At 30.3% G+C, this 23,349-nt stretch overlaps 2 protein-coding genes across 2 annotated transcripts; one reads left to right on the top strand and one right to left on the bottom strand.

Moving 5' to 3' along the window:
- Positions 1-1,224: 1,224 nt before the first annotated feature.
- Positions 1,225-2,824, bottom strand: LOC122591090 (peroxidase N1-like). The gene is made up of 3 exons (XM_043763289.1): positions 2,336-2,824; positions 2,073-2,235; positions 1,225-1,796 (listed from the first exon to the last, which is right to left on the bottom strand). The coding sequence occupies exons 1-3, from the start codon at positions 2,735-2,737 to the stop codon at positions 1,378-1,380; spliced, it is 984 nt and encodes a 327-aa protein (XP_043619224.1). The 5' UTR covers positions 2,738-2,824; the 3' UTR covers positions 1,225-1,377.
- A 12,915-nt stretch (positions 2,825-15,739) lies between these two features.
- LOC122593821 (peroxidase N1-like) lies at positions 15,740-17,467 on the top strand. Its single transcript, XM_043766273.1, has 3 exons — positions 15,740-16,172; positions 16,429-16,591; positions 17,030-17,467. The coding sequence occupies exons 1-3, from the start codon at positions 15,771-15,773 to the stop codon at positions 17,446-17,448; spliced, it is 984 nt and encodes a 327-aa protein (XP_043622208.1). The 5' UTR covers positions 15,740-15,770; the 3' UTR covers positions 17,449-17,467.
- The last annotated feature ends 5,882 nt before the right edge of the window (positions 17,468-23,349 follow it).

The raw sequence follows: 23,349 nt of genomic DNA, 5'->3' as shown, positions 1-23,349 counted from the left end.
TCAAAACCAAAACCTAATTCCAAATAGAAAAAACAAACCGAAAACTAAATTGGAATTCGGTTCGGTTTTGGTTTAAAACCAAATATGAATTTCACTTTTTTTTCTCTAAGTTGTATTCAACCAAAATAGGTTCACAATTTTAATTTTCACCAAAATATTAAATTTAGACTTCATACACAATATGGATTAATAAGTAACATAACTGAAACAAGTAAACTCTTTTTTATCATCATTATTAAAAATTCTTTATTAAGTTTTTCATTGTTTGTTGATTGAATTTTTTTAATTTTAGAAAAAAGTTAATATAATAAAGAAATAGAGTAATAGAGATAAAAAGTAAAAAAAAACATTTATAATCATCCATACAAAAAAAAATATGTACTAAATATTTTTAATAATACATAAAATAATAATATAAGTTATTCGGTTTAACCAAATTTATTATCATATAACCATAACCAAACAAAAAATCACATATATAATTCGGTTTCGGATACAAACCAAATCCAAAACTAAATTCAAAACTGGTTTGGTTTTTTTCAATTTTTTAAACGGTTCGATTTAAGGTTTAACTGGGTAAAAACCAAACCGTGAACACCCCTAGTTACGGTACGGGCGTAGCCCTTAATGTTAAGGGCAAAACTCTTAGAGATGATTTTTCAATGGTTTTCACCATATATATTGGTTCTCAGTTGATCCTTTCACGTGAAAGGGTTTTATCGAAAATTGAGTCGTGCATGGAGTACGTGATTAATTTTATGATTTTTAGTTGAAGGATTTAGCTTGATCATGTCTTAATTGGATATCAGAGTCAAAATTATAAGCAATATGCCAAATATTGCCAATATATATACTTATTACTTAATTATTAATTACACAGCTAAAAATCTTGATACATATATAAAGCTATATGCTAAAATGCTTAGCATATATCCTGTTCATATATATAAAAAAAAATAATAATAATGACAGCCCTTTCACTAACAACATGCTTAAAAACTTGTACATTATATATTAAAAACCGTCCCCTGATTTTTCTAACAGTAAAGTACAAACTTTAATGCATCCAATTAATTTTTACTGATAATCCTAAGGGCTGTAACTAACAAAATCCATAAAAAAATAATACTATAGTTAAGTAGTTAATTGTTACCATGCATATATATATATATACGTTATAATTAAGAACATGCAATAACCTCTAATTAAAAACAGAACACAAAATGGACGAAACACTTACAGTTTATTATTACTGATTTATTGTATTACACTTAATTTGTTCTAAATTAAAAGTTGATATGATTGTATTAACAACTTATGCCTATCAACCACATTTCAAAATTACATTTTCATCTTCTTTAAAAACCAATCAACTAATTAATTTGTAGCGGTACAAACCCTACGAATTTCGCCTTGAGTCCCTGACTTCACCTCAATATTACCCATCTTCACCATTGATCTCCCAAACTCGATATTGAACGTCAATCCAAGAAGTCCTCTTATCCCAAGAAACCGTCGTACTAATGTTTGTGTAGCCGGATTATTCCATAAGGCAGCATCGGATTCTAGCACTCCCCTTCCATCCCTTAACATTGCGTAGTACGTGTTGTCGAATCTGCCTACGCTGCCAGAGTCCATGGCCACACGCCTCGTTCCATCACCACCGTTGGGGCATAAGTTTCGGAGTGTGGGAAGGAATGACGGGTTAATAGACGGGTCGGGTCCATTTGTGTTGTTGTAGTTGTATAGTCTATAGCTAAATAACGCACATGCGGCTGTTCCAAGTGTATGTGATCCTGAAAATTAAAAATTAAAACCAAGAAATAAATCAGCTTAACTAATTAGTACTTTTTATATATGGTGTATATATGGGGAATTGATATTCATACCACAACAATCGAGATATTTACCACGTATATGTTTTACTGTACTGCATATTAAAAAAATTGATGTACAGTGTGGAAAATAAATCAATATATATGGTACTAATATCGCTTCTCATATATTTTTGGAGTGGTTTTATATGTATAATGGGCATACATAGATAGTAAGAACAATATATAACTAATTACCACTTAGAGCAACAAGATCTTGGGTATTAAGGCCCTTGTCTGAAAATTTCCGGATTAGAGCATTGATAGGTTCATTGAAACCAGGCAGGTTTGCGGCATCACTTGCTTGCGAAACCCTTCCATCTCTGCGGCCTAATGGAACTGACCAGCCAACTCCTCCGGTCTGCAATATTTTCCAAAAAAAATATATTAATACATACGTGTGTAGAAATCTAGTTATCAAGCATATATGATGAAATGATAAGTCAGATCGAAACTAATACCAATGTGACGGAATCTCGAGCAGCGAGGGCAAGAATGTCAGCACAAGAGACGACTCCAGGACACGCGGTTTCAAGCTGTGTCTTTGCGGCGTCAATGACTTCAAAGCCTCTTAAGTTTAAATTCGGGGGAGCGGTTTTTTCGGAAGTAGCACCATTAAGTAAGATAGATGCATCACAGCCATTGACAAAGCAATCATGAAAGAACATTCTTAGTATACCAGGTGCAATTGTGGGGTTGGCACGGACAGCCGTCTGGACAGCATTTTGCACGATTGTTTCGACCCTAGGGCACGAGGTACGGTAGAACCCGACTCTCGTGCCTTGGCCTAGTGCCAATGTGGTCAAAGTGGCTAACAAGACAACAAATAAAATGAGATTTTTGCTTTGGGAAAAGACCTCCATCACTACTAGATTTATATATAATAATTAGGTTTTGTTGTTTGATGTTTAAGTATTGGATGAAGTTATAAGATTTTGATGTGAGAAGTAATGTTGAGGAATGAGGAGGTATTTATAGTCTTTAATTATGGGATGGGATGGGATATATGGTATGGGCCTTTTTTGGTATTGTAAAATAAGTCAAACTTGTCAAAAAGTAAACCAAATCGGCTAGGAGATGCCAAGGAAACGAGGGAAAAGAATATTCAAACTTTGTCATAATATTTCAGGATACAGCTCATGATAGTATCCAACCATGCTAACTTGGGCGGCTTGTAGAGGGCAAAATCCGAGTCGGGTCCTGTTATGTTTGGCTCAAAATCTTTTAGAAATTCTACAGATATATGTATTTTATATTTGAAATTAGTCCATAAAGCTTAAAAATTTATGATTTAATTAGATTGAAAATTATACAAGGTAGGTAAACTGTTATTTAACTTTAAATGTGTGATGTAAATTTTTTTTTTTTACCGCAAGTATATATGTAGTTAGCATTCAAGACACAATAGTGACATCTAATTAGACAATATGGGAAACTCAAACTACGCATGCTTGGAATGACCCCCCAACCCCTTTTATAATTCACGCCTACAAATTTAGGACGTGAAATTAATTCAAACCCTAGTAGATTTCACTTAATATGTGATATACTGTAACTTAATTTTAAAAAGTTGTGTTTACAACAGACATATTGATGTGTTAATTTTCTCGGATCGTGAGACAAATTGACTCGGGCTTGACTGGGCTGGGCTAGCTTGTGATCATCTTTAAAGGTATTGAGACTCTAAATCTTTTAGTTGACCGTTCAAATAAAAGATTTAAACGGCTTTCAAACCTATACAAATAACATTAACAAAGTGTTTCAAGATATGATTAACGATTTTGTGTTGCTAATTTCCCACGACCCCGACTACCAATTCATCAAAAACCTTGCAACAAACTAACCAACAGTTATTAATATCTTTGGATTTATTTGGTTTACGATTCATGAATCATCAGTTGGTTATAATGTTAGTCGAATAATGCTAAATTTTTATTTACTCCGTATATTAGTTTTACTTCGTTTAGGACGACATTTGAATCTTGAGGCGTCTTGTTGCATGCAAATTTGTAAATTTTTAGTTTATGTACGTAAGAACAGAAACAAAATTAATAATTGAACATATGGAAGATATTATATTATATTGAGTGTGAAAAGTGTCGCTTTCACTAGATTATGAACGATCCAATATTAAAAGTATATAGTTTCCCCATATAATTGGTTAATGAAACAAAAGAGCCATTGCCCATTATGAGAATTCACGTTTTTAAGATTATGATGAATACGTGTTTAAAATGACAGATAATCTAAAGTCACGGATAAACGGAGAATTATACTTTTTCCAAGTTATTTGATGGCGGGACGCCGGGACATCGACGAAGAAATATAAGATTATATCAAACGGGCGTTGTCCGGAAGAGGTTATATTTATTGTGTACTGTACTATGTAAAAATTATTACATGTTTTTAGAATTATTATATAGCTCAAAACTTGAGTTGATATTGATTTTTTAATGAGTAAGTAATTATAAATTAGAAAAAATCAACAGTATAATTTTTTAACAGACTAATATATTATATAGATTCTAAAAGATAATAAGTATGAAGGTAGAATATTTAAAATAAAAAAACAAATTAATAATACAAACATAATTAAAGCTAATTTCCTAAATTATTGAAAATAGAAAATGAAACAAAAATAATTCATAATAATAAAACATCAACCGAAATAACATTGAAACTAATAAGTATTGCAAACAAATTTTTCGGAGATGGTTAGGTATATATATTTCAAACATACACCCTATTGTCATGTGTATATATATACTATATAATAGTTCACTTGTAATAAGATGAGATAATCTTAAAAATGTTTCTCCCTCCGTCCAATTTTAGTTGTCATTTTGACTAACTTTGACCGTAAATAACTTTGTTTGTGTCATGTAACCCTTGATATAAAATATATGAATGGATTGAGTTTTTAATATACTTTTCGTTCATATAAGTTTCATGAACTACTATATAGTACAAACAAAGTTATTTATGGTCAAAGTTAGTCAACATGACAACTAAAATGGGACGGAGGGAGTACAAACTTAAAAAATAATAATATGCAATTAAAATAAGTGATCTTTTGTAAACAAATTGGAAGCAATTTAAAAGATGAAAACATAATTTGTAATTAAGAATATAAGATGGGTCCAAAATAAAATGAAGTGGCCCATTAAGAAAATAAAAACGGACCCAAAGAAATAAAATGACCCGTTACTATTTTTTGTACGCATTTCCGTACTTTGTTTTTAATATATATATTAATGGGCACTAGCTATTTACTTATTAGTTTGGTATCCATTTTTTGATTTATGATATACATTGACCAAGTTGTATAGGATCTCATCTCGCTCACTCTTATCATATGAAAGATACTACCAACTGATTGGATAAATAAATCCTGCCGAGTTGGTCTCCATACTTTTCACAATATTAGAAGAACATTATATATAGAAGATAATTGAACCAAATATGTATTTTTTCAGTTATATATTCGGTTAATATTGAAATGGCACGAATTCACTAATCCGGGTATTAAAAAATGCTTTCGGTCATATATACTCATGTCGATCTTTGGAGAGTGTCGGCTTAAGTATTTTGATGGTCATAAGCAAAACCAACTTTATTTATCCGGACTTGTGATCAATAAAAATAAACAAAAAAAACATTTATGAATGACTGAGTTATTCATTTTTATTTCGTTTATAGACTTTGGATATATATATATATATATATATATATATATATATATATATATATGATCAAACTGTAAGATCGTGAATTAATTTGAAGTATGGACTTATTACACCAACTTAATTAGAGTATCTTCAAGACTTCGACGATAAGCCCTTAGACTATTTTAAGGACCATTTTTCCTTTTCTTTTTTTTGAAAAAAAGGAAATTAATTAACAAAGATGCAATTAGATCATAATTTTCTACAAAAGGTCTATAAAAAAACAAAAAATATTGTGGTTCTATTTAGAACATCAAGTTAGTTTTTAGTAGTTAACAGTTAGCATTTGAGACACTACAGTGACATCCAATTGGGCAGTACGTGAAGCTCGAATCACGCATGTTTGTGATGAAACCCACGACTCAACCCACCCCCCCCCCTCTTTATAATCCATTAATTCCTACAAATGTAAGAAGTAAGATTCGAATATTGATGGATTTTTTTCAAGATCTAAAACCTTACTAATGAGCCACCGTATGTTTTATTCAATTATAACTTTTAATACATCGTTTCAATGAATCGGGTGCACCACGATACTATATATTCTATGTTATATGGATCACAGTTATACGAGAATAGTATAACGGTTTTATGGATCATTTTTCAAACATTGGACTTTTTATTAGATAAGAATAGATAATTAATCAAAATTTATTTAAAAATCGATGACTTTTGAATATAAGTACAAAAAAGATCACATGTCAACACTACTTGCCTAGTCGTGATTGTCAAATAAGTGACGAGACTGTTTCAACACTTAAGTCTCCCACCTCAATTTGACATGCAAATTGCTTATGGTTGACATGGAGGTGGAGCAATCTAGCTTATGATGTTGATGTTCAGGAATACTTCTCAGATTTCATAGATATTTAGCGGTGCTTTTATTTTCATCATTATTATTTTTTAGGGTTAAGTGCCGTGCAATGTATCCAACTATAATTAAATGTCTATAGTAGGAACCAACTAGCTATCAGATATTGTGTGTTGAAAACTTGTTAAAAATGTTCAAATCATGAACCGATCAATCAAAAAACTCACACGTGATGGGTCATATGGATTGCCACGTATGTCATATTACATGATTTGGACAATTTATCAAGTTGTGAACATATAATATCCAATCTGATAGTTGGTTCTCACTATAGATATTTGGTCATAGTTGGATACATTTCACGACATTTAACCCTATTTTTAATTCCAGATCAATACTTTTTGGACTATGGCACCCCAAAATAACTTCTTCTAAATAAGTTATGAATATACAATATAAATTTAAAAACCAATTAATATATTAAAATATTACTAGTAATAAATATTAGGGGGCGTTTGGTTCGTAGGATTCTAAGGAATTTGATGGAATTGGAATCTGAATTCCATTCCATATCATATTTGGTTGACAGAATGAAATTCAAATTCCATTCCATTAGTTGTTTGGTTTACATGGAATTGGAATTGGAATCCTTCAAATTTCATCATACGATGGAATTCAAGAATCCTTCATATTTTTGATGGAAAGTTTGAGATTACATTCGAATTCAAGTTTTGTTAAAATTAAATCTTTTATAATTATTCTTTGATTATTAAAACTATTATAATATATTTCAAAACCATATATTATTATTATTATTAATGTTAAAAAATTATTATATTTATATTACTATACTTATTATTATTATTATATAATTAATATTATTGTTAATAGTTACTTAATATCAGTTAAAAATTGTTTAAAGTTTTATAAAAAATTATTAATATTTATAGAGTTTATTACTAATTTTTAAAAAAAATAATTTATAAAAACTTTAATAATAAATATAATTTTTTTTAAAAAGTATTATATAAATATTATTCTATAAAAATTTAAAATATATATATATAATTTTAAAAGTATTGTTTCATAAAAAAATTTAATAATACATATAAATTTTCAAAAATATTACAAAAATAGTATTTTACAAAATAAAATTAATATTTAAAATTTTATTGAAATTTTATAAAAATTAATATTTTATAACAAAATTTTTATTTTGTAAAAAGATTAATATTACTAATTAAAAATATATATTTTAACTTTTATTATTATAACTATAATTAATATTATGAATTCCGTTCAATTCCAGTCAACCAAACACAAAAAATATTATATATCAGTCAATTTCCAATTTCATCATATTCCAATCCATTCAGATTCTAATTCAATCAAATTCCATTTCTTTTGACAAATTACAATTCTTTCAAAAAAATTCTGCGAATTAAACGCCCTCTAATAATCTCATGAATGATGTGATTGAGAAAAGAAGATAACACCCGAATAAGATTTAAATTTTTTTTTTACAATAACAACTTTAAAAACTGTCATAAACCTGAATATCAAATTATTTTAAAATAAAAAATATAACTAACTTATGCAGAAAACCATATGAATTAACAAACCCACAAAAATTAAAGACATGCCAATCAAAAGGGCGTACTATTATCTAATATGGTTTTTAGCTCCTCTCATCCCCGCTAAATCTCTAATGACAATCCTGCCCCCTCCATCAATTAGCCTATGATTGGATTTTTGTTTTTTAAATTTCTTTTTCACTTTTTGACTTTACTATTCAAGAATTAATGTGTATTTTTCAAGCAATATATGATAATTAAGGCTAATGAGACTCTAAAAGATTATCATATTATTAGTGGTATCATCTGGTCATATTTCAATTTCAAGTAATCAATTAACAAAAGCAAAGTAACTCCCAATGTCATCTTTCACGGGTTTTAAGTCTCAATACCGTATTCGACGGTTTATGGGGGAAGTTAATATGTAAAAGGATTTTCTTGAGAGATTTGAACGCAAGATTTTATAATGACTAGGTTTTATTTACTTTTTCAAACATTCAGTAGGTATACGACATTGGAGGAACCTCACTGTATAATGAGAAAGATTTGCACATACTCTAGACATGAGTTGTTGACCATGAACAGTTATAAATATTCAGAGACAAAACTCCAATCCTTAAGGATCTAACTCAAAACTTTAGACAAAACTGAAAGTACATCTAACCAGCTAGGCTGAGCTTCATTGGTTTGGGCTTTATCTCACTTTCAAGATATCAATTGACCTAAATAACACCATTAATTTTTTATTTATTCATCCTTTTAGTTTAAAACTTGAAATCTATTATTGAGTACAATATTTAATTTAAATAGAAATTAACTATTATCTATAAAGTGAATAGAAATGCTATTGTATTTGATTTATTTTTATGAAATCTAAATTAAAAAATTATTATATTGATTTATTTTTTTTATCTAAGTTTTGAATGTTAATGCGAATAAATACTGTAAGTATATCAACTTTATTTAAAAAAAAATTATTTACATATCTATACTATATTATAATAGCCCCTTGTAGTATTTTAATCCATTAAAAACATGAAATCTAATCATATATTCACTGTACTATAAATGCTAAGAAAATAAGTATATAAGTAAATAAGTAATTGTATACCCAAACTTAAATACATGACAATTACATATTTATTTTTTCTCATATAAATTATTTATTCAAATGAGGCATTATTTTTAAAAATTAATTACTAATGATGGTTTAAAAACATGAAATCTAATCATATATTCAGTGTACTATAAATGCTAAAAAATAAGTATATAAGTAAATAAGTAATTGTATACCCAAACTTAAATACATGACAATTACATATTTATTTTTTCTCATATAAATTATTTATTCAAATGAGGTATTATTTTTAAAATTTAATTACTAATGATGGAGATTTCTTCAAATTTTTCGATTTGACTAATTAAGTTTGGATAAATTTTGACAGAGGTCAAACATTAATTATCATTTTTTAATCTTGACAATTGATTTTAGTCCATTGGTGAAGATGATTCTAATTTGACTCCTTCCGTTATCATCATTCGTTTTTTATGTGAACATTCTATGTCACTTTTGAAGGATTATTAACTAGAAAAATACTACATCTTTTTAAAAGAATAGTATAAAAATCTACCTAACCATTAGATTGATATATATGGAAAGAAAAATGATAAATCCTCTTAACCAATCCTCCTAATATATCCACTTCTTAACACATGTAATCCTCTAATTCTCTTTCCTAATCTCACCCCCTGATTTTCCACATATTACGATCTTATTAATTAGGAAAATTTTTAGGCTAAACAATTAGAAGGATTGGTCATTACCCATATGAAAAAGTTAAAAACATTTTTAGTCTAATTCTTAAGAAGATAAATCATTTTCCTAAACATTCATGATTCACCTACTCGAGGTGGCTAACTGGCTATTTGACTTATGTAACTCGTTTTGATCAATATCTTAATTTACTCAAAATCTTCACTTTGTTTATATTGATAAACGCGTTTGCTGTCGGAGAATACCCCAATATGACGTTACGTAAAGAAAACAAACGACAATGATGTGTTTGTATTATATATGCGGTAGTGCGGTACCCACACGCAAACTTTCCATGCACTTTCTATATTTGTCATTTATACTGGTGAACTTTAACATTTTACTAATGCTTTTCTGACTTTTTTATTGTAACTATATTGACTTCTTTCATGTTTTTTTATATAACCTCAAGGTTATACAATCGTCCTTTTTATAAAAAGCAAGTGGTGTGAAATTAAGACTAAAATGACACGATTCTTTGGGTTCCACATCTTACCTGAACATTAAGCAACACTAATTGTAAAAGGAAGTGATATTCGTACCACACAATTCGATAAATCTACCATAACTGTGGATTAAATATCTGTATAATGTGTTAAAAAGTGTGTACAGTATGATAGATATATCAAATAAAGTGGTAAGATATCGCTTCTCAATCGTAAATGATCTCAAATATTTAATGGTTGGGTCATTTAGGTTTTATCCAAAGTCAAGTAATCAATCCTTGGTGCTTTTAAATCAAGTTGTGTTTTAAATGCTTATGGTTTAGGATCTTCTACGGAATTTTTCTTTAAATGTCTACTCAATAAATAATTAAATTACGAAATCTGGTTAAGACCACTGATTATTTTGGTCTTATTGGCCATTTTGGCCGCCACCATTTCAGAATAGGAATTGATTCAAGTTATTCAAAAGGATTTCCCTTCAAAATAAGAAAAAGAAAAAGGGAAAAAAAACACTAATTAATTTGTTTTCTTATATTAATTTGAGTGTAGTTAAAGATATAATTGTTTGTTCTAAACCAATGTAAGTGGACTAAGTCACTCACATTGAATAGTTCAATAGTCTATTGGGCATTAATTAAAAACGAAACACGTTAAATGTGAATTCATGAAGAAAAAGTTCATATACTCTCCTTTATCTTTATTTTTGTGTCTTGGAATAGTTGTCATGTTGCCTTCTTTTTTTCTTTTTTTTTTTAATTAAGTATATTGGTGATGTATTTGACTTTGATCTAGTGAAGTCTCTATAAATGATGGGCCATATTACTAATAAATGTTAATAATTCAGCTATATACAATTTGGCAACACATAGTCCGAAAAGTAAAGGCGACTTGAGTTCACTTTCATTTTTAACCAATCAAAAGAGATATAGTAAGTATAGTTGATGTTTTATTAATGAACGGTTAATAATTACACATTTCTTAAACTCCAATCATTTTCAAAAATTAAAATAAAAAAATAAGATTATTTTTTTTTCTTAGATCAAAAAAATAAAAAAAAGTTTATTTGCTTTATATTACACAGATTAAACCCGTAAGGAAAACTTAATTTTGCACGTTTTCTAAAAAGGTTAGGCTTCATTATGTGACCAAGAATGCAATTGTTCCTATAGTTTTCTCCAGATCCAAGAATAACATTCAGGACGGGATTGCAGGGAGCCCCTAGGCTAATAGATTTACCATTTTACAAACATTAAGTTTAATAAAGACTACCATGGTACCCGCACGTTGCGACGGGATACCATGGTAAAGCCTTGTTATGTCTTTTTGGGATGAATGTGAGAGCAGCAATGATGTTTCCTTGCGCGCGATGAAGAAGCATCAGCAAATAGTCCGTTTTTTGCCATTCGAGGAGACATACAATGTAAAGAAGATCGAAAAGTTTATATACTGATGATGGTAGGTGATCACAATTAAGTAGGTGATCAATAGTCGGTTTATATAGTGACGATGTTTCCTTGTTACATTTGTTATTTTGAATTTTGAAATTATGTAATTGATAAACACAAATTAATTACTTACCATATGGGACGTTTGACTATGTGCACATGGGAACTGTGATCCAGAACCTAGATGGACTTTTGAATTTTGACGTGCATAACTAATTGCATATACTTTACTAAATGAGACTAATTGCATACTTACCAAAGGGGACGTTTGTAACGTGGGGTATAATAGACTTTTTTCTCTTGTAACTTTCAACAGAGGCTATAATTTTTAATAGGTAGTATAGATAGACCGATTCGTTTTGAGTCCTTGCACCGTGAGTTTTGATGGCATTTAGTTAAACTTGTTTATTAAAAAAATAATATATATCTATACTTTTATACTGGTTTATAATAATTATCAACTCGGCTATTTTTAAAAAAAGTTAAAATATTGGTAAATTAAAAGTACTAAATTTACCTTTAATATAAACCTACTATGGAAAAAGTTTTTATAAATTATCAAATTTGTCCTTAATGAATCAATTTATACTCTAAAAACTTATTATAATACGGAGTAATCAATTAATACTTTAAAGCCATTATCCTATAAAATATTCTACTATTACCTTTACATTAACCTACACTACTTGACACCGTCACCGACACCACTAGATCGTCGTCTCCACCACCGCCGTCGTTTTGCGCGTGTACCATACTGGTATTTTTAAAGTTTTATTCGGTCACACTTTCTTGTATTCACGATGCATCAAAGATAAATTCGACACTTAGAACATGAAGTTTTCTTTCATAACTTTCTTCTAAACCTTATGCATGCTCTTGATATACTACTAGAACTCTATCCAGTATGCACAATATAATCCGTGGTGATGTTTGAGTTATCAAAAAGGATTTACTTTATGATTTAAAATCAAATTCTAGTATAAAAATTCATAAAATTCAATTAACGTGTAAATCAAATTTTAATATAGTATATGCCGTACATATTATTCATTCATATCTAATCGAAATGAAGTGTGTTTGTCTATCGCAAAAAAAGTTTTTCCCAAATATCACGTTTCCTCAAACCAGGTTCGTTTCGACTTTGCATCTAGCTAGTTAAATTAAATGAGAATATCTGTATACACGTTTATAATCAATCGAGAAAAAAATGGTCAATGCTAAAATAGCTAACTTTTATTCGTAAAGCTAACTTTCGGTAAGCTCCAAAGAACTTTGTCTAAGTAAAACAACTTTTTCTTTTTATATATAAACTAGTCCTAATACTCGTACGATGTACGGTAGCTATATAAATTATATCAAAAAGAAATTGAAATATGTCTAATACATGATTGGTGAGTATGAAATAAATTGTGATTAAAGTAAATCGATTATCGAAGCTAAATTATAATAAACAATAATGATATATATAATATATGTATAGTTAGAGTTTGGATTACCTTAAATTTTAGAATAACATCAAAATTGGAACTTGTAAGCATAGTGGATGATGACAAATAGCCTTGTGATTTCGGATCGTAAACTCAAAGTTTTGAAGTCTTCATATTAATAACTTATTAAAAGTAATAAAAGTTGAAAAATTGAAAAAAAAGGAGATAATTTATTAATGAGAAAACGATCAATAAATAAGGTTATAATGTCTTTTGTATTAATAAGCAAATAGTTAGAGTTTAATTCTAAGTTTAATAAGGAAATTGAATCTGTATACAATTAAAAAAAGCTATTTTAATATAATAAATAAATTAAAAAGGAAACGTATGAATCAAGGATTACGCCACGTGTCGTTGCAAGAACATCCCAATCCTGTTTTAGTTTATTAGTAGATAGATAACAATAACAATGTGATCAACCTTTTAAGAAAATTGACATAACCACGACTCATACTCTCATACACTCTGCGTTGAGATTTAGAATTATAAATATCAATCGATTACAGATACATATATTTTTTTTAAACTCTCAAACTAACTAATACTGTATTGAAAATTATGACTACACTATGGATTTTGAACCCCAATTTTCAATTTCATGTTATAGCCTATAACTCATATTATACTATTAGGCTCAATTTCATGTAACTTAAACTCTTTAAAAAAGGAAGGTAATATCTTTATTACTAAGTTCACATACAAACTACTCATTATTCTTTGGGAGTTTTGGTATTGTAGTTCTATGGTGTAACACTAATGAAGAAATGATGACCATAGGTCTCGAGTTCCAATCCAATTTATGACAGGTTTTATTACAGTGGGTCTTTGCCTGGCGGTTTTTTTAAAAACCGGTGGTTTTGGTGGACTTTGGCTACCTAACACTGTCTATTGTTTGAGGGCGGACGTATAAGATGCTTTTGCCATTAAGTAAACCCTAGACATTCAAATTAGAAAATCTTATTATGTGTAATCCATCACACACCAAATCATGAATTTAAGATGTTGCCTTCGGACGATCCTTTGAGAAATACTCCGTGTTATATAATTGGATAATGGATAATGCTCTTTGAAGCTTAGAGTGGGCCAAAAACTGCTATGTGGACCAAATTATACTAAGAGTCCAAGACACTTATTAAAAGAAAACTAGATAAATGATGTGTTTTATGTGGGCTGCAGCCCACTTTAGCCCAGCATATACGACTATACGAGTTAGATTGTTAAAAATCGGGCTATTCTATGCCCATATGTAGCAAAATAAAATAGTATGCAAGGTACGATTTAAACAGCTAATTAAATAAATGTTCATAGTTAAATAAATAAATTAATTAAAAATTAGGCTAAAAAATTTAATAACAGACCTTTGATATGCATATGCTATGTTCTACATTCAAGTCATGTGCTTGTCACATGTCTATTTTAAGATCTTGTGGTAGAGTCAAACGTAATTTATTATCTATCATGTAACTTGGTTCTGATACTATAATATACATTTAGATAATATATAGAAAGGAACTTTAAGAGTAATAATATACATTTAAGTAGTTCTTCATTTCTCATAAATAAGTCTCAATTCATATATAAGTAACAAGTGTAAGATCGGGTTTAAGGCTTAAAATGTAGCGAGTTTTTCAATTTGAACGCATTGTCGCCAAGTACACTATAGAACTTCTAAATTTGGTACGAAAGCCGGACCAGACAACATGGGCCGTACGTAATGAGATTCAGAAATAAGATTAAGGAAAATAATCAAGGGACCGAAAGTCATGGGACCCAATGATAATACTTAGAAAAACAATTTTTTAAAATAAATTACGGATAAAACTATATTACTGAACAAAGAAACGTTAAGCCAACACCCCCGGCCCCCCTAAAACCCCTTCGTCCCTGTTTGCCAAAACTATGGATCTTTCTAACCTTGGAATGTCAAGCGTTAGATAGGATAGGATCATGGTTGATACAGAATACAGTCTATTATAGTTGTTCAATTGTTGTAGCAAATGTTGGTCATGGTATAGAGAGATAATTAAACAAATATGTGAGCAAACCGAGATATGGTCCATATGATCAGTGCCGTACATGGATTTTAAAGGTCCCGTGCTACATTATTTATAAAGACCTTTATCCATATCATTTACGTATTTTCTCATGTTATAGAATTAAAAAATACCTTTTATAATTAATAATTCCAAACAGAAACACAATATCACATTGTAATTGTTAGGTATTATGATATGAATATTTAATATTAACAAAAGAAAATTGAACTTTTGAACCCTTAAACAAAACTAGGCCCTGTTCGTTTGAACATGTTGAACACCTTCAAATCCGGCCCTGCATGATATACTCTGACTATCGCAATTTCTAAGTCTGGTCCGGTGGATTCAAAAGTTGCTTGATTATGGCCATAACTTAGATCAAACAATTTATGACAAACTTTGAATTTTTTTCCCATCCTCTGCCGACTTTAATTAATTTCACCACTTTTTATATCTATATAGTATGTTCTCTATCGATCTTTGCAGTCATTTCATAAAACTATGCAAATGCAAATCCTAGCATAAACCTATATACACACACCTCTTTATATATACAGCAATGACGGTTTACTTTCATATGAAAACTACACCCAACTTGTTTGTTGTACTTTTAGCCATCTCAAGCATTAGGGTTCTCGGATGCACGCGAGTTGGGTTCTACGAAAAAACATGCCCACGGGCAGAAATAATCGTGCAGGATGTGGTCAAGTCTGCTGTCAAAGCAAACTACACATATGCACCTGGTTTACTAAGAATGTTCTTTCACGATTGCTTTGTTAGAGGATGTGATGCATCTATCTTACTTAACGGTCCTTCTACTGAGCAAACCGCAACACCAAATTCCCACTTGAGAGGCTTTGAAGTTATTAATAGAGCAAAAACCATGCTCGAAAATGAATGTCCTGGGGTGGTTTCTTGTGCTGACATTCTTGCCCTTGCAGCTCGTGATGCTGTGATTCAAGTACTTTTCTGCTCCTCTGTCCTATTTTAAGTGTCCTAGTTTTACTTTAAAGTCTATTCATTTCTCGATGAAAATTATATTAATGAGAAGGATATTCAATATCTAATCCGTTCATATATTTTATATCAAATGTTAGATGACACAAACTATTAAGTATAAACATTGAAATGGTTATGTACCAAAAATGTGGTCATTATGAGTTATATGCAATTAATCGTAACGCTATGACATAATATTTGATCTTGCAATTTTCCAGACTGGGGGAACTTTTTGGGAAGTTCCGACAGGTCGCAGAGACGGGCTAGTTTCACTGAAATCAGAAGCTGAAGATTTGCCTAGTTCTAGGACCCCCGCCGAAGACCAGATCAAGATATTTGCCAAAAAAGGTCTTAACACTGAAGATCTTGTTACCCTTGCTGGTAAGTTAAGCACATATATAAGCAATATTGAAAAGAACCCTATGTAGAGTTATGTATTATTAATTTGTATAAATAGTTGTTAGAGGACTAATAATGTAATTAGCTATGTTAATTAGGTAATTTGCTTGTATTTAAGCCAACTAGTTTCATTTTGATAATCCAATTGGTTGGATCAAGTAGTTGGAGCTCTTGCCTGGACAGAGGTTAGAGTTCGATTCACATGTCCAACAAGTCTGTTTACATCTCAACCCCTCATACACCGTCGAAGACGCTATTGTGACCCAAAACTCATGGAAGACGACACTAGGCGCTACTTACTTCTTTTGGCTTCGTTTTGAGGGTTAACGAAAATAATCATTCCCCAATTATCTCTGTTTTCTCACCCTATTGAAATAAAACTGATCGAAGAAAATTAACATTCGTATTTTGCCTTACTAGGAGGCCACACGATTGGGACGGCAGCTTGTGCAAGATTCACTGACAGGCTATACAACTACAAAAATAACCATGGACCCGATCCGGATATTGACCAAGTATTGCTATTACATCTTCAAACCCTGTGCCCACACAATGGTGATCATGGAACACGCGTGGCTTTAGATACAGGCAGCGTAAACAGTTTCGATAATTCATACTATGAAAACGTGAGGGCTGGACGAGGAGTACTTGAATCCGATTCAGAGCTATGGACGGATCCAAGAACACAAAGGTTTGTTCAACAATTTTTAGGAGATAAGAAAAACCATGAATTGAAATTTACCAAGAAGTTTGGGAGAGCAATGGTGAAGTTGGGTAATGTTGAAGTGAAGACTGGGAATGAAGGAGAAATTCGTAGGGTATGTAACAAGATTAATTAAATTGATCAAGTATATATATATTTAGCTAAATAATAAAACATATCCATCATATATTGCAGCAACAATATATGTGTCATTGTTATAGTTTTGCTTTCATATTTACAATAAGATACCATAGAATTACGATCACTTATTGTATAAAGTTTACTTGATGGAAATGGTGTATTTCACGGTGCTTAAAGAATCTAGGCTTATGTCTATTTCACAAACTTTCCAAAATGTTTTTAATGCTTCTAATACGTGGGATTTGTTTGGTAAGATTATTGGTGAGGTAGTCGATATGTATACGTGGCTAAAACGACAAACGATTGCTTTGATTACGGTAAAAGCATTGGTATTTGAAGACTTGAGACTTTAAGACTTTTGGTTAAAAACCAAATGTGAGCAAAATACTTCATGGGATGGAGACAAGAGCCTTCTTAAAAGTTATTGGGTTTCTCCTAGAACTGAAAATAGGCATATATAAAAGCAATGACCACGACCTCAAAAATGCCGTAAAAGAAAGAAGGTAAATGAGAACCTCATATTGGTACAATGGTACTACCGGTACTAGTGGTACAAAGGTGGACAACTTGGTCTCTAACGGGCCTAAAATTGGCGTGGACTTAAAAATACAAATAATTGGGCCTTTAGCAAAACCCAATTAAATAAGTGGTTACCCCATTTAGTCGTGTTGATGTGTTGCAAAAGAATAAAGTTAGTAAGTTACTCCGTACGATTTTTGAGACTAAAATAAGAAGCCAAACTTCACTAGAGAATCAAAATTCTAAGTTGATGGTTGGTTTGAAAATTTTAATTTAAAACCCTCAGTAGGCGATGGATTTCAAATAATCAAATATGAGTATATGACTAAGGTTGCGTTTGGTTCACATAATTTGGTAGAATTGAAATTCAATTCTATTGTTTAGTGCGTTTGGTTGTTCAAAAAAAGAAGATTCTCAATCCATATGAATGTAAATATTTCATCATTTGATGGAATAAAAAACATTCCATCAATATCTATTCCTTCGAATTTCAATTCCTTTAAGAGATTTTAAAAACCATTCTGTGAACCAAACGCGTTTAAAAACCATTCCTAGCAATCCGATAATTCTTGATCAAAATCGTTCTTTCATTTCAATGCCCAATTGCCCACTAACCAAGCACCCCCTTAGAATAAGCATTTTACTCTATATCAACCCAGCAATTCCATTAGTAATTAGAATCGTCCCTTCATTTGAATGCCCACTAACCAAACATCCCTTTAAAATAAGAGATAATTTACTACTCTATAGTCACTATCCATGATTCCACCCTTTCAAAAAGGAGATGTTAATGAATTAAACGTCCGTCAATGTCCGATCCCATAGCTCAACTGTTAAGACGTAAACTCGGGTTTTACCCACAACCACTAGACGAAGTTTCAAATTTGTCAAGTGTAAATTCAGCTCAGTTCTTCAAGTCGAAACTTGAGGCCCTCGACTTGTTACAAATCCGTAGATAGGACATCGTCTTTATCTCCTCGATCACCCAACTTATCCTTGGCCGCTTTTCATTGAACACTGCATTGTTCCTTATGCCTTACATATACACCATACCCATACCAAAATGACCGTGATCCATGCCTTCTTCAATTCATTTTCTTTGAACAATTGAACCCCGCATAAAGTAACGGGATTTCCTTAAATTACTAATCCCAAATGTATGAAATGACACCATTGGCATATCTCATCCCGGGTGGCTCGTGAAAAATGATCGTATTATACTATTATTATTAATTAATTTTGAAGTTTTAATCAAATTTTAACTAGAGGAGTATCGGCGCAATGCGGCGGCCGTCACCGGTCCGGTTGGTAGCGCCAATAGTGACAATAGTAGCGGTAATGATTGAGGTGTGATTATTAATGTAAAAAGAAGATAAAGTAGTAAATATATTAGGGTTGTTTAAAGCTAAAGGTATTTTGTGTATAAAAAGTGCTGAATTTCTTAAAATAAAGAAACCAGATTGCTTTATAAAGGATTATAACTAAACATAGATATTGATAATTAAATTTAATTGGATCATTGTTCATTTTGTAAATTCTATAAGTAAATAAATTTTAGCTTCAAGAAATAAGATCTCAACCCATGCAAAGTCATTACAAAGACCCGTCTAAACCCAGTCCATGTATTAAGCGTGTTAGTCGTGTCGACCCGTTTATAACCCAAACCTATTTAGCCTCAATCAAAACCAGCTCAATTTTTGTCGTGTCAGAAATTGTTAGGGGTATGTATATGTTAAAATGACAACTTAGCTTCCCAGCAGTAGGTAATGTGCAAACAAAAGAGACTTTGGGTGAAAGTCAAGGGACGTTCTTATCGCTGTTGAAGTTGCGGGAAAAGGACGCAGTGAAATTGATTTGATAATGTAACAAACATTATATTATTGATGCTCACTATTTGTGATTACTAAGGAATGTTAAATCAAGTTGTAGCTATTTAATTACCTCATAGTATATTGATATTCTGTTTGGGTTTTACTAAACGAAACTGTATACAATTTTTAACTTTTTTTTAAAAACGTTAATTGAAACGGTTCCATCAACACATGTATACCCCACGTACCATTTTCTCTTCCATTTAAAATTGGATTCAATGGATATATACATTTGTAATTTTGTAACTTCTAAGTTCTAACTGTTTTCTACTTAAATTATTTTTTTTCCATATCTGGAAAACTATTTTCCGCAGCAATGATGACTCTAATGGTATGTTGTTGGAGGTGAAATATAAGAAAAGCAACACAATATTCACGTTAAGAGTCATTTTTGTTTATTTTTTTTGTTAAATAGATATCGAAAATAGTCTCTCTACCTTAGATAGGGATAACATTGTCTACATTTACTTAATCTCCCCATACACTGTAGAAAATGATATTGAGACCCAAAACTCGTAAAATACATCATTGAAGGTTACTTTACTTTTTTTAGAATAATAATTGTCCACTTGTAAATTCCACCAATCACAGATCATTTTAATGGGAAAATTTTTTTTATCGGTTTAGTTGCCAATTGTTTGATTTTTAAGAAATTTCAAACTTTTTCTTATAGTGGTATATTATAGTACATATATGAACTAACGAAACGTTGATTTTAAACTTATACATTTCTCTCCCCATTGCGAGTTTGCCACAACCAATTTCACGCTACGACTATGCTGCCCTTCAATGTGTCACGCCGGAGAACCTAGCATGCCGAACCCCGAATGGGGACACTAATTTGAACGTTATTGTTGATGCTCTAAATTTGCTACCATAGGCTGATTTTTACTACTTCGTATTATCTATGTTTGTTTATAAATAACTAGTTAATCAACCCGAGTTCAACCGGGGTTAACTAATAAACGATTTATAAATAAACCGAATGATACCCGATAGCTTTAAAATATGTTGTCATATTAAAATGTATAATAACAGCGTTAATTAAATAAGTTGAAAAGTTGTGATAAATTATTATGTGAAAAACGAAACTAAACGGATCAAAAGTTGTGTAACATTAAAACACATTCGGTTGGCAAAAAAAAAAAAAAACGTTATCAGAAAAAAAACCCTATAGTTTTCGGCATATTATAACGAAAAAATATGGTGATTAAAATCTTACATAATAATATAGATATCTAATAAAAATCTATATTAATGATACATATTTGGAAAAAAAAAATATATTGAATTTTTAATAGAAAAGTATGATGTGTCATAATTAAATTAAAAGGATGTATGGTAATGCAAATTTTAAAAAATCTTATGTCATCACAATATTTCTTTATTAATATAATAGATAGATAGATAGATAGATTTAACACATTTTGACTAGGTCATGCGATATAACGCAACATCTACAAAAATATATAAGTTTTTTCTCACTCTTTTTTTTTTTTAACAAAAATGTCTAATTTCACTACAAACAATGTTGCATTTGTTCACACTTTTAGTTAGAGTGGACAAATTAAAAATTTTGTCACGTTTTTATGTGTGTAAAAATATGTAGAAATAAAAGTATGTAGAAATTTCTCAACACTAAAAAGTGTGTAGTTTTAAAAGTTCACACTTTTTAGTGTGAACTTTCATAATTATTTTGTAACACCTCATTTGTCCACGGTAATTAAAAAGTTAGCGTGGACAAATGAGACGTTACAAAATAATTATGAAAATTCACAATAAAAAGTGTGAACTTTTAGTTTGACACACTTTTTATATACACACTTTTAATTCTATATATTTTTACACAAAATAAACGTGACAAAATTTTTAATTTGTTTATACTAACTAAAAGGGTGAACAAATGCAATATTGCTTGTAGTGTTTTTTTTTTTTTTTTTTTTTTCATGTTTGCATTGGGGCAATGGGCAGTAACTATACTACTCAGTATATATTGAAGCATGAAATACCTGATTATTAAGAATTTTAATGAATCAATTAAGCCCTTTTATAATCGCTTCATAAATGTGTTTCAAAGTTCTACTTTTCTAGTCAAACGCTCATGAGATTATATTCCTTGATTATATTTTATTGTCATTTGTCAACCCTTTAAAGGCATATGCTCTTGGGTTTTATCTTCTCGATTGAAAGCTTCCTAGCTAACAGGTAAACAATTGGAATTAATTTGTGATGTAAGCCATAAATTCTAAGCACATAACGTTGCTTATAGCGGCATGAAGCATGATGTTTTACTCGTTCTCCAAAAAATCCTTTGAAGTCATACTATTTCTAAATTGGTGAGAATCTTATCTTACTATAAAAGATTAGTTAGTTGGTATCGTTATGGTATTCTATAAAATAAAATAGAATGAGTATATAAACGGATAGAACCTTGTCTAAACAATATGGGAAATGTCGAGGTCGAGCATTTGGCAAATCCAATTTTTAATAATATGGATTTCAAATTTTGCTTTCAATAAGACATCATATAGCAAACGGTCTCATTTTAAAATGTATAAAACAATAGTTAACTAAAAGAATCTCTTGGCTGATATTAAAAGCCAGACAACACATTATTCAAATATAAAATCCAAATCAAATACAATCCAAGGACCAATACAAGTGTAACAAATTAAAGAAATGCATAGCAACAAAAGGTGTTCCAATAATAAGTTTCAAGGATCACCATATGGTTCCATATATAATTGCCCTGTTATTACTTATGTCATTAGTTTGATCACTAAAAGGTAAAGATCCTGGTCGTTGGAACATTTGGGTATCTCCTATATATATATATCCCACCTGCCAGCCCACTTTGAAGAATTCATGGGTCGGGGCAAGACACGATGGAAATCAACGTGGTACATTGGTCGTATATCACAAAATATGTATAACATGATTCATGATTGTAACACTTCAAAGCATTTTTAGTGGTGTATGGTTAAAAATTGGTGTTTTACATTAATTGAAAATTGGTGGTGTACAGGTTATCATCCTTTAAGAGTATAATCAATTCTCGGAAAAGGTACTATGCAACAATAGGTAATCGTTGAGAAAGTGGTTGAGACATGTTCTAATCAAACATTCATTAATTAAACAATTGAGAAATCCGGTCATTCGTTTGTTCAAACATATTTGATAATACATAGCTAAAAAATATAATAATGTTCGGATCATTAAACACATTATAGATGTTTGGACAAGATATTTTAGAACATATCGTAGGTGATGAAGTACTATTTGTCCAATTGATCTATTAATTTGAAACCAATTCAAAATAAGAAATTCCCCACTTAATTATAAAACATAACTTTAATGAAAGTCCACAAAACAAGACATCATTTTTTAAAGAATATTGAAAGGGACCAGCTACCGATTGATCCAAACTTGCTGTCAAAATGTCTTGTATTCGACCCACTATAAATACCATATAGCCCATTATCTTTCTTTCCACCCAAACGCACTTT

Source organism: Erigeron canadensis, chromosome 3 (genome assembly GCF_010389155.1).
Source record: "Erigeron canadensis isolate Cc75 chromosome 3, C_canadensis_v1, whole genome shotgun sequence".
In the NCBI taxonomy this organism is placed as follows: Eukaryota; Viridiplantae; Streptophyta; class Magnoliopsida; order Asterales; family Asteraceae; genus Erigeron; species Erigeron canadensis.
Note: the sequence above shows the minus strand (reverse complement) of the source record. Positions and strands in the feature narration are given on the sequence as shown.

Excerpts from the sequence above, each read along its gene's own strand:
- LOC122591090 (XM_043763289.1), bottom strand. The coding sequence starts at position 2,737 with ATGGAGGTCTTTTCCCAAAGCAAAAATCTCATTTTATTTGTTGTCTTG. Across the intron at positions 2,236-2,335 it reads CTCGAGATTCCGTCACATTG|ACCGGAGGAGTTGGCTGGTC; the intron begins GTATTAGTTTCG and ends AAAATATTGCAG. Across the intron at positions 1,797-2,072 it reads AGATCTTGTTGCTCTAAGTG|GATCACATACACTTGGAACA; the intron begins GTAATTAGTTAT and ends TTTAATTTTCAG.
- LOC122593821 (XM_043766273.1), top strand. The coding sequence starts at position 15,771 with ATGACGGTTTACTTTCATATGAAAACTACACCCAACTTGTTTGTTGTA. Across the intron at positions 16,173-16,428 it reads CTCGTGATGCTGTGATTCAA|ACTGGGGGAACTTTTTGGGA; the intron begins GTACTTTTCTGC and ends GCAATTTTCCAG. Across the intron at positions 16,592-17,029 it reads AGATCTTGTTACCCTTGCTG|GAGGCCACACGATTGGGACG; the intron begins GTAAGTTAAGCA and ends TTGCCTTACTAG.